An 11599-nucleotide genomic window follows, 5' to 3' on the forward strand; every position below is an offset into this window, starting at 1 on the left:
GAGACATATTGAAGGACTGAGGATATTTTTAAGGTCATATTAGAACTTTGCAAATCACATAATTTTTCACTGCCATTTAACCTTCCCCCTTGATAATACAATCTTGATAATTACCATTGAGCCAGGTCTCAGCAAGAGTAATGATATCAAATGAATCTGTGAGCAACAAGGCTCGAAAGTTTTATGTTAAAGTCAGAAACGGTGGGTAATAATTATTTGGAGAAAATCAGTACCCACCCAAATTAGGGGCCAAAATATACCACTTTCATAAATGGCTGGTCTAGTTTATCATTATCAATTACTTTTTCATGTATAACTACCTTCCTACCCTCATCACCATGACTGATTATCATTGACTTTCCCCTCAAGAGCAAGGCCAAGGTTTTTTCACAAGCACTGCAAAAATTGATATAATATTTATTCTGCCTACCATTATGAAAGGGGTCTAAAACCAGAAACTGTATTTGCATATTACGAGTTATCATTACCAAGTGATAAAAGACAAAAAATCTTAGATGCATTGTCATAAAGTAAAAAACTTTCATATCCTAACTACTAGCCATCAAGAAGCTGCATTCCCAGAAATTTCCTTACCTAGATTCACGTAACCTTAAGGGGGTCACTGAAAAGAGAAAAAAAAAAGCCAGGAAGGACTGGAGTCTCAAAAAGCCAGCATCTCTAAAGTTTGCTTACAAAACAACATTTTTAATTTCTATAAGGGAATGATACCAAAAAACACTGGTACCCCCAGTGAAGAATTGGTTCTAATTCTCTGATTCATCATCTCACACACTAAGTACACAAGCTTCTAGGTTTACCAATGGCTGGACAACTGCTGAGACCCAGGAATGAAAAAAAGAAAAGAAAAAAAAAGAAGAAATGATAATAATAATAATTGACTTTTCATTCACCTGCCATATGAAATTAAATTTAATATTGTGTATGAGAAATTCCACTGTCCCCAATCCTTCAAACAATCAACCACCAGCCAAAGACCACATGGACCCTGAGTATAAGGTAGAATACCTTACAGTACAATATATTCTAAAAAATAACCACTTCGCGTAAATGAAAGAAGTGTTGTAAAATAGCAACCTTAGAGATTCACTCTAAAGCTTATTAGTACTATAAAACTGGTGGTGTGGGCATATTACAAAATGGTGATAATTTACCATTCTTTTACATTGTCAATCACAACTATAGATTTCACAAGAATTCTATGCTATAAACCATATGCGCAGGTCTCAAATTTGAATTTACATAAGGAGTAATGCATATATGGAAGGCCAATTTGTCCTTTCTATCACCAGGATAAACTCATAAATTTTGCACACTGGAAACCAGATTGATGTAAAAATTGATTGGAGCCCTCATATCTAAAATACATTTACCCTTGGAGAATCAAATTTGTAATTTTTTCCTTTAGGCTGTCATATATCTTGCCAGTAACTTTACAATCAAAATTACCTAATCTATAAGAAATTTTTGAAGAGATGGTAAAAGAGTTTGTGTTTAGCTTTATCATGTTTTTACTAGCAGGATGATCTAATCAGCAGCAAGTTTCTCACATTCAGAAAGTTCTTCAGTGAGAGCTCCATGTTTTCCATGAATTGCTTGTAGTTTTTGCAAATAATTCTCAGCATCAGAATATTTTCTTTGCAATTTACAGGCCATTAGCTATTATTTAACTTCATGAAGCAATAGGCTTTACCAGCATAAATTATTGCATCAGTTAGCCCCAAGTCACAGCACTTGTCATATGATACCAGTGCTTCTTCATACTTTTCCTCCTTTACTAGGGCATTTCCATTTTTTTCAGTTTGTCACATGAGCTCCTCCACCCTTTGCCTCTCAGGAATACTTGGCAAGGCAGTGCTACAAAATTCAACCCCTCCATCTACAATTGCGTTGATACTGGCAACATTACAACATGGAAAGACATCCAACTTACAAATTCTTCCTAAGTGTTTGTGCAAGCCATCCACAACCATTCTAATCACCATTTGCTGATGCAGTTCATGGAGAGCAAAAGTTGAGTAGTCCACAGTTGGGAATTGTTCATAAACATAGCGACACTTGTCAAAAATAAAAACATCAGAAAACATCTGTCTTTCCTTTGCAGTGTAACTGAGTCTCAAAAGCTTATCCACAACTGGGAATGATGGGTAAGCCATTTGGCCATACAGAAGGCCAGTAACCATAGAGGTAGCGCTCTCAAGATTTGGTACATCAGAAAACGTAGGAAACGTGTCTATGCTTTCAAGAACTTTAACTAGAGGTTCAAGACAATACTTCTTCAGGTCTTGGTTTGCAAATTTGTTGATGAAAGTAAGCGAATATGACAAGAGGTGAGTCATAAGCAGGGAGACTATACCTGGTTTTTTTTCCGTGTTCAAATTTGGAAACAGTTCTTTTAACCAGGCCTTAACTCTTTTATTCCCTCGTGACTTTTCTTTGAAGAACAAAGCAATATGTTGCAAGTATGATTCTTCGATGGTTTCGTAGAAATATTTCATCTCATCGCTTGTGGCCAGGGAATTCAAATCTGTTGCAGTGGCTGCCTGTAGCCCAATAGAAACAGCTTCAAAAAACTCCTCTTTCTTTTGATAAAGTTGATCCCAGAAAGGAGAAGAATTTCCAATCTCTGTAACTGTCAGCATTCTTTGAACAGGGATATATAAATAAGCGGAATCGATGACCTGATAAGTAATATAATCACCATAATTTTCCTCGTCTGTTCTCTGATTAAGGTACGATGCAATCTCCTCTGGAATCTTACCAATGTCGTGTGAAGTATTAGTGAATCTGTGCTTCAAATATCCAACTGAGAGTTCCTTTAGGGAAAGTCTTTCGCGAGCCTTCCGTGCCTTGTTGGGAAATCCAACCTCATCTGGAGTCATAGCATTGAGGTCTTTTCCTGCCTCTCCCTCTTGAGTCGGTGCCTGTTGCTGTTGTTCAAGTGGTGGAAATGAGAAGTTCGTGATCAAGGCACCAGGAGAATTCAACATTTTATAAAAGAAGACGTACCCAATAAACTTCAGTGTTTCCTGTCTTAATGCCGGAAGAGTACTACAGGTATCAAAGTAGATGATATCAAACTGACCCCCAAAACGCTTCAAAAAGTCCAGAATATCACCTTTGAACAACCGAACCTTATGGAAGTTTGAGCGACGGATAAATTCACGTGCTATCTCAAATTTTTCAGCGTCTTTCTCAATCGCCCAGACGTTCTGTGGGAGGATTCCAAGATTGACAAGGACTTCCAAATCGTTGATGGGGTTTTCACCTGCCAGGTAACACACACGGAGATCGGAAGCTTCTCTGGTTTGTACTTGGCTTCTATGAAAATGCTCCCATTCTGAGATCTCTTTCTCGATGTTTTGTCTTTCTTCATCGGAGAAGTAATTCAACGCTTCCCCGGTTTCTTGAAGCTGACTCCAAACTTTCCTAACATGGTTTTGCCGGACACAAACTGAAGTGTCTCTTTCCTCTGTCAGATGTTTTACGGCATGCTCAATAAGCCGCCATCGGCAATTTATCTTCACTGGTTGACAGTATGAAGACTGCAAGTCAGGAAAAGGAGCCGGTGAAGCAGCCATTGTGGCTACTTCCTATTAGTCTCTTATAGCTCCACAGCAGAAGGTGGTCTGTCAGGGTCACACAACGGCAAAATGAGTGCGCATGCTCAGTAGATTTAGATTCCAGCATGGATTAAGTTTGCCGAAGAACGAACTTATTAGCTTCGTTTTACACTTTTTGGGACTAATAGTGATGTGATCCGACCGGAAAAATTTTTAATGGAGTTTGTTCTTTTGGAAAAGTCTGAAGGGTAAGTAGAATTATTTAGACATAATTCAATTAAAGCTAATTTAAATTTACCCAGACAGCTCGTTGCGCGTTCCCGTTCCATTCACCAATTCTATTTACAAAACGCATTTCATCATCGGTATTTGTTCAGTACAAGCTTTAAACTTGAAAAGCTTTTCGATGTAACCTCTTGTGGTAGTAAAAGCTGTTTTACAATCGAAACTAGTCTTGAATCTGTCGGTCGTTTTGATCGACAGAAGCTTGATGTAACAGTGTACCAAGCAATACCGCCCAACACAACTTAAACGTAATAGATGCAATAGCATTTATACTCGACACATATCTTTACCTTTTTGCGGGTGGAAATATGTCGATATCACTTTACTATCAACCGCTGTTGTTTGAAGTTTACATGCATTTCTTACGACACAGTGTTACCTGAAGTTGATGAAAGTAACCGTACACAGATTCACCATAGTTCTTCAATGTCACTGGGTTGAGACTGTGCAAGTAAGGCGCCTTTTGGTAGGTTGATATGGCTATTCACTAAGATGATGTTGTCATTAGCATCACTTACAAATGAAATCGTTAAACCATTAATTATTGTAAAAGCAGCATTTGTGTTGGTAAGTCTTCTACCTAAGTGAAAACTCAAAGCAGATTCCTCTCTTGAATTAGGCTCCTTGACAAAACAAACAGTTAACTCTTCTTCACAGGCTGCTTCTGACGAGAGGTATGGCTTCAATAACACCAAGATATGATGGTGACTGCATGAAACTGTCATATGCCTGATTTTCCCCCATCATACATGACATGAAGGCTAGAATCCAGCTTGGAGTTGGTGGTTGATGGTTTTTCAGTTGAAGGAGGGATTTGTTTGTTAAGTATGCCTTTGCTAACAACAAAGAAATAACAGTACAAGCACTGCTGCCTTGATGACCCCCTATTGTTGACTGAGATAGGAAGGCTGGCAGTTCTCAGTATGTGACTGATTGTGTAGTTGGAGATGGAACATGTATTGAAGTGGATTGTGGTGGTACACTTAAGTTAGAAAACTGTTATTGAGCTACTGATGGTGTTTGTTGTTGAGATTGATTGCATGATTGTAATAGGTAAGGGCAGGTAATGCAAGAACCTCAAGATTTTCAGTGGCCAGGTTGCCCACAGTGTGAACAGTGGTTTCTGCATGAATTTGTGACAGAAGTATGCCTGTCTGTGTTGTCCTTATTCTTGAGTTCTATATGGAACACTTGGTTGTGGAATGTGTGGTATTTGTTCAAGATTTCTCATTATCATATTCTCCCAGTCATGGGACTTGTAAAAGTCTGAAGTCCTAGAAGTATGTACTTCTGGCTGGCTTTCAGGCTGTTCATGACTATTGTGGCTCTCTGCAATGTTACTACTCATATCATGTTTTATAAGACCATTATTAAAGGATTCACTAAATTCGTTTACTCTTCTTAGAAAAGGATCCTTGCAAACGGGAAAGACATTTCATTTCTTTCATGGCAGTTAAGGTGACAAGTGTGGAAACAAACAAGCAGTGTTATCTCTGAATTGCTTTCATTGTTGCAGCTCGGAAGTCACACGAGACATTGGGGTTTGGCTCAAGATTCTGTTTAATTCTGTGGTGACTGTATACCAGTGGGAGAGACCTCGAGTCAGTTATTGTGTTGCCAAACGATGGAAGGTTATATTTGGGCTCTCCTAGTAGTCTTCAATCGTTACTAATTTCTCTTGATACCTGTAAAATTGCGTGAAAGCTTATACTTAATCAGGATGGCATAAACCCAGTGTAATAGATTTTATTATGACAATAGGGTGTTTTATAACCTTTGAAAAGAATCTTTCTGGTTTCTTTTTTTGTATTTTGCAATGAGCTCTTTCAATAAAGTTAACTTTTCCTTTTGAAAAAAATATGAAAGCCAACTTGCATTATTTTCACAAACTTAAGGGCACATGAAACAAAGAGAATGAAAGTATTAAGTACCACTCAAGTGTTACTCCATTTTTCCAACATGCATTGAGCTATGAAGATTTTTTGCAATAAGTTGCAACTTTGTTATCATAAATTCTGCTGATTGTCCAGCAAAGAGAGTTTTATCCCTTTCACCTGTCCCTCTAAGATTCTCTGGTACAAAATGTTTCTTGAATTCTATCTGTGTTTTGTTTGTGTTCAATAGCTTTGCATTCAGCCCAGTCCTTTCTGCTGGATAATGGTGTTCAATGGAATCTCTTAGAAGAGAATGCCAGATTTCACCTTTTCTTCTGCTAAAGAAGCTAAGATGCGGTGTTTAGTGCTGTAGTAATCCTTACTGTTGAGTTTTTAGCGTGCAGAGTCACTTAAAATGATAATGTGGATTTGTCATTATGATCTCTCCTCTAACAAATAAATAAAACAGCAAACCTTCTCATTGTTTGAAGATAGTTGTCTAGGTTGGAGCTTCTAAAATAACTGGATAATGAAAAAATAAAAGTGGTATAACTTCTTCCTTCAAGTACAGTAGACTAACATACTCTAGGTCTTTGCAAAGTTTAAATAAGGTCAAGACTTTAGAATGTAACATTAACCAGCTGAGGAAAGCAGCAGCAACAAGGAGAGCAATGTTGTCAGGTTTCGGTCTTTCTGGCATGGCAGAATTAAACAAATGCTTATGCAACTCTGCAAAACAAAATCTGTGCAGTTCAGCAGCAGTTTCATGGGCATTCAAAGTGACATGGAAATATCCTTGCTCTTAAATTAAGGACAACAGAGGACGGTCTGTAGGGACATCTACCAGCAACTTCTTTACGCGATACCAACTTGGCCAATTGCCAGATGGCACTAAGAAGTTTTTCATGTAAATGGTGAATGGAAGGCAGCACTGTTGTTCATGGTTCAGGGCTGATAGGTAGTCTTTCTTACTGTGCAGGTTGTGTTCCCATTCATCTATCAAAATACAATTTCAATTGTATGCATCTCCTGATCATATGACTGACTGTAGACCCTTGAAATAAAAATAAGACAGATTTGTCATGTCTGTAACAACAAATTCTGTACCCAGTGTTTTTACTTTTAGCAGAATGTTTTTCAGCTCCTTTTGTGTTTAAACTTTAACCCATATGGTGAACATTTAGCTTGGACTCCCTCCATCCCCCAAAGAAATAAAATTTATTAGTCAAATTCCAAATTTTCACACTGAACTTCAAGGAAATTATCAGGGCCTTACTCTTTCATGCTTGTTACAGTTTTGTTTTACTACTTGTAGATAAAAAGTGTCAAAAGCTTTTAGCCCACAACACTATACTGATAATGATAGAACATATTTTCTATTTGTTTCAGACAGGTTATTGTTCCTCGGTTCCTTTAACTGCTGTTGAACCTTGTCTGGTGTTATGGAATGGAATACAGTGGGCAATGAAGCAAGGTAAGTCTGGTGGTACTTTGTTAACAGGACAGTCATTTCAGCAACAATATAAGTCTTAACGAATCCTCCTCAAAAAATTACATTCTGACCATTTTTTTTAACATAAGTAGTACTGTGTATTGTTGCTCTATCAACTGGATGGGCAATTGCCATAGCAGGCTGAATGTCTAGTAGACTTGATACCATATGGATTGCTGAACTGGTTTTATCATTTAGTGTAGTAGGCACGTTTGTAACATGGAACCCCACCAATGAGATGAATAATATTTTTTTTGGTCTAAAAAAAAAAGAAACATTAAAAAACCAACAACATTAACGATTTTATTGTTTTTACTGTTTTCTTGTCCATTCTATCTTTTCTGCTGTACCTTGGAGGCTGTCGCCACTGTTTTGTCCAGCTTCCAGCTGGACAAAACAGTCGCCACTGTTCTATCTTTTCTGCTGTACCTTGGAGGCTGTCGCCACTGTTTTGTCCAGCTTCCAGCTGTGACAAAACAGTCGCCACTGTTTTGTCACAGCTTCCTTATGGTTTTTTGCCTGCTGCTGTTTAAACATGTCATTCATACATATTCTAGTGCTAAAGCCCAAGACTCTCCCTGCAGTCTGTGCAGACCTGGTTAACCCATGCATGGCAAGGAACATTCCAGCCTGTTTTTGGAGATGTGATGTTTTCTGGGATCGGAGGGAAATTGAGTGTCATTCCTGTTACCATACTCAAGAATAAAGGCTGGCATGGAAATTTTGTGAATTTTTTAAAATGTTACAATTTTTTATTTATGACAAAATATTAGGCATGTACAATGTAATTTAACTGGAGTGGTTTTACAAAATTAAACACCTAAAGTAAGCTAATGTGTAAAGAAGTGCCACAGTTCTTTGCTGCTGTAAATGTGAATGGCTCTCACTGGTGGCACGTCCATCTGCACAAAATGTCTGCATCTCTTTGGATCTGTATAGAGATTGACCCCCACTCTCATAGTGCCTGTACAAAGCTAACTGAAATTTTTTCACCAGCTCTGCAAAATTATCTAGAAAATGCAGCCGTAATTTTTTAGACCAGACCCTGCGAGTTAAATAGAAATATTTTTTACACTGAACATGTGTTTATTTGTAAAGAATGTGCACATTGCAACAAATTTTATTGGTGATACCTATATGTTGTTACCTGATTTGTGTTGCCCTGGAGTAGTTTGACCCTGCAGGTGCAATCATAACATAACTATGATTATTGGTTAATATGGTGGATTGGTTTCCTTTCTTAGATTATGTCCAGGTTTAAGTGTGGTACTTACCATTGTTGGTGTTGTGAAGAATGTCAGATTGACATTTTCAATTTGAAACCGCTGGAAATGTACGCTGAACGGCTCAACAAGAAAGAGCCCACTGATAACAAGATCGCAAAAAGTATATGCGCAAAGCTCGAGGAAATAGCTAACGTTTGCGCAGACATTGTGTTTTGCTTCCCTGGTTAATGTTCTCCTAGGAAAGATTGCATGTGCGGGATAGTTAACCATGCGACGGCTTAATGGTATATTGTTTTGACGCGAGATGACTTATCGCCTCTCTGAGGTCTTATTATTTTCAGGCAAGATGCTGACCGATTCGAATTTTTCTTTCAATAAAGGAATGACTCTGGCTTTACGTCTCTCCTTTGCCATCAGTTTCTGTACCATGACGTTTGAATCCGAATTGTTTTGAGCGGTGTAATCTGCGATTACAATTTACCACCGAAATAGTAAATATGGCGTCCATCTCCTCTTTGACCTCGAACTAATGCCCCTGAACTACGCGAATTTATCCTCTTAATACAATCATGCTTACCCATGGGCTAAACAAGGAATACACGATGTATGACAAACTGAAAAAATGTCCACGGCCCTCTGTTACGTGCAAGAAAGTCGCACTACGTGCGTGTGACTTCCTTCCCGAAAAGTGTACGTCAACGATCTGTCACGGGGAGCTACGTTAAATCATGAAAGCACGGACAAGACGTTTCTTTCGGTCAACATTTCAATCATGATCTGGGATAATAAACCTTACAATTATATGTTACCATTTGCGCTTTGATCTGATAGTTAAATCGTTCTTCTTGGCTGTGATTAACATGGTATTTGGCGAATATTCCCTCCCCCTTCAAATGGAATGAACTACACGCAATAACACAAGAATGCAAATATTTCTGCACCCTAGAAGAACCGATCGAGAGAGATAAATAGATACCCCTTCCTGAAACAAGGTACAAACCCTAAGGGTGTACCCTTCTGAAGCAATAAAAAGCTGGAAAAAAGAACTTCGGAACTTATCTTGAGTTAACTTAGAACTGGGTTGCTTAATCCAAGTTTAGTTTAGAACTCGGTTCTATTAGTACATTCTGATGGCTAACTTTGGTCTCTCTGAACATCAACAAATATTGAAAAAAATTGGCCGAATTTGTGGAGAGCGATTGAAGAAGGCAAAAGATGAGTATGAGAACAGTTTTCTTTGCGCGGAGACGGAGATTATTTCACAGCCTTTGGCGCCAAAGTTCGTAAAGATGACCTTGACATGTACCCTCCCAAGTTCTGCCACAAGCGCTACGAGCTTACTTTAAGAGGAGGCACACGCCTTGCAATCAATGTGTGGCCTCCACACAAACGCACTGGAAACTGTAAGATCTGCAGTTTCTTTATACGCATTTACTAAAGTGTGTATTCTTGTTTTGCATCTTCATCACGGCCTTCGTAGCCTGCCGCTCGAATAAAATCACTTATTTCTTGCCATATAGACCTCTTTCTGTTATAAGACATTAACTTCATTTGTATATTTTCGTCCCCCCACTACTGGAGTAGCAATAACGTTTCCTGGTTTTCCCAAACTCTTCAGCGGGTTTTTTTGGCAGCCGCCATCTTTAATGTGTTTAGTTAAACACGAAAGTTAAACAACCTCGTTTAGTTTCGTAGAAAAGGTTGTGGTTATTCATCGTGGTGAATAACAATAAAAGCTAAGTTTTTCGTTTGTCTCACGATGTAGTCACGTGTGATGTAGATCGCGACGTTTCGACTGCATACAGCTAGTCTTCTTCTGGCGATGAGGTCGACTGGTCAAGTGACGCTCTGCTCTGATTAGTTGTTTTTCAACACCTTGGTGTCCCTTTAAGAGATATGTGGCGAAAGTTCTCGGCAAAGGCGATTGAATGCTTCTTTAGACATGCGAAAATTCTCATTCCAGTCCTTTTCTTCCAAATCTTGGCAAGTCTCTTCCTAAAATATCTGCGAACTGGGTTTTAGCCAAATACGGCGAACAGGAAGATGTTGGAGAAAAAAGCGAAGCAAAAAAAGGAAAAAATAATGACGAAACGAGACGTCTCCGACGGACGTAACGATTTAACCACCTCTGTGCGTTCTTATGTCGGTTTTGTGTAATTCTGGGGCTTTACCTCAGCCATGACTGCGCCAACAGTGGCAGGATTTGGTGATTCAAACCAGCCGCCATTTCGTTTGCGTGTTTGATTTTAATGGCAACAATCAACATCAAAACGAGGCTGCACATTACCTAACCGAGTCTGCAGTGTGAACGGTTCTTGAACAACACGTTTTATAAAACCATGTTTAACAAAACTACATTTAATGAAACTTGTTTAAATTGGTGTGAACAGAGCAGCCCGATTTTTCTTATAGTTTGCTTTACATTTAACTTTTCTGCACTCAAAATTAGCCTTGAATCACTGAATCAACAATTAGTATGATTTTATTCATTTTTATTCGTTCTTGTACCTCTAGCTGGTAGGATCTTAGGGTGCTTAGAGTATACTACTGGCTAGGGGTACTGCTTGCATACTTAGTGGACTTTGCCCAATTCTTATTATGGTTTTCTCTACATTTTACTTTTCTGCACTCCAAGTTGTAGCCTTACACTCTTTGGAAACATTTTTTTTTAAGAATAGATTTGAATTTTTTTCTTTTTATTGGGTCTTGTAACTCTAGCTGATAGGATCTCAAAAAGCTTAGAAACAACTACCAACTAGAGGTGCAGCTTGCCTTTGTAGTCTACTTTGCTAATTTTTAGTGCAGTTTGCTCATTTTACTTTTTTGCACTCCAAATTAATCTTACACTCCTTGGAATCTTGTTTAGCTTATAACCTCTAGCTATTAGGATCTTAGGAGGCTTAGAAAATACTTGAAATACAGCTTGCATATTTCATTGACTTTGCCCTGTTTTTATTGCAGTCTGCTTTGCATTATACTTTTTAGCATTCCATTTTAGTCTTATACTACATTGGAGTCATTTTTTCAAGAATATCTTCTTGTTCCTTGATCATGTATCTACTACTGCTTATTTGATAGCACAGCACACAAGCTATGAGCATCAAATTACTCTTCATGAAGAATCAACTGAAACTAAAGCAG

General features: G+C 38.3%; 1 protein-coding gene and 1 pseudogene across 1 annotated transcript; both read right to left on the reverse strand.

The window, feature by feature from the left end:
- Positions 1-101: 101 nt before the first annotated feature.
- On the reverse strand, positions 102-3816 carry LOC136283563 (uncharacterized). Its single transcript, XM_066172598.1, has one exon. It carries the CDS (start codon positions 3597-3599, stop codon positions 1824-1826), a length of 1776 nt encoding a protein of 591 aa, XP_066028695.1. The 5' UTR covers positions 3600-3816; the 3' UTR covers positions 102-1823.
- A 428-nt stretch (positions 3817-4244) lies between these two features.
- Positions 4245-10685, reverse strand: LOC136283498 (uncharacterized; annotated as a pseudogene).
- Between the last annotated feature and the right edge of the window lie 914 nt (positions 10686-11599).

Source organism: Pocillopora verrucosa, chromosome 9, assembly GCF_036669915.1.
Source record: "Pocillopora verrucosa isolate sample1 chromosome 9, ASM3666991v2, whole genome shotgun sequence".
Taxonomy (NCBI): Eukaryota; Metazoa; Cnidaria; class Anthozoa; order Scleractinia; family Pocilloporidae; genus Pocillopora; species Pocillopora verrucosa.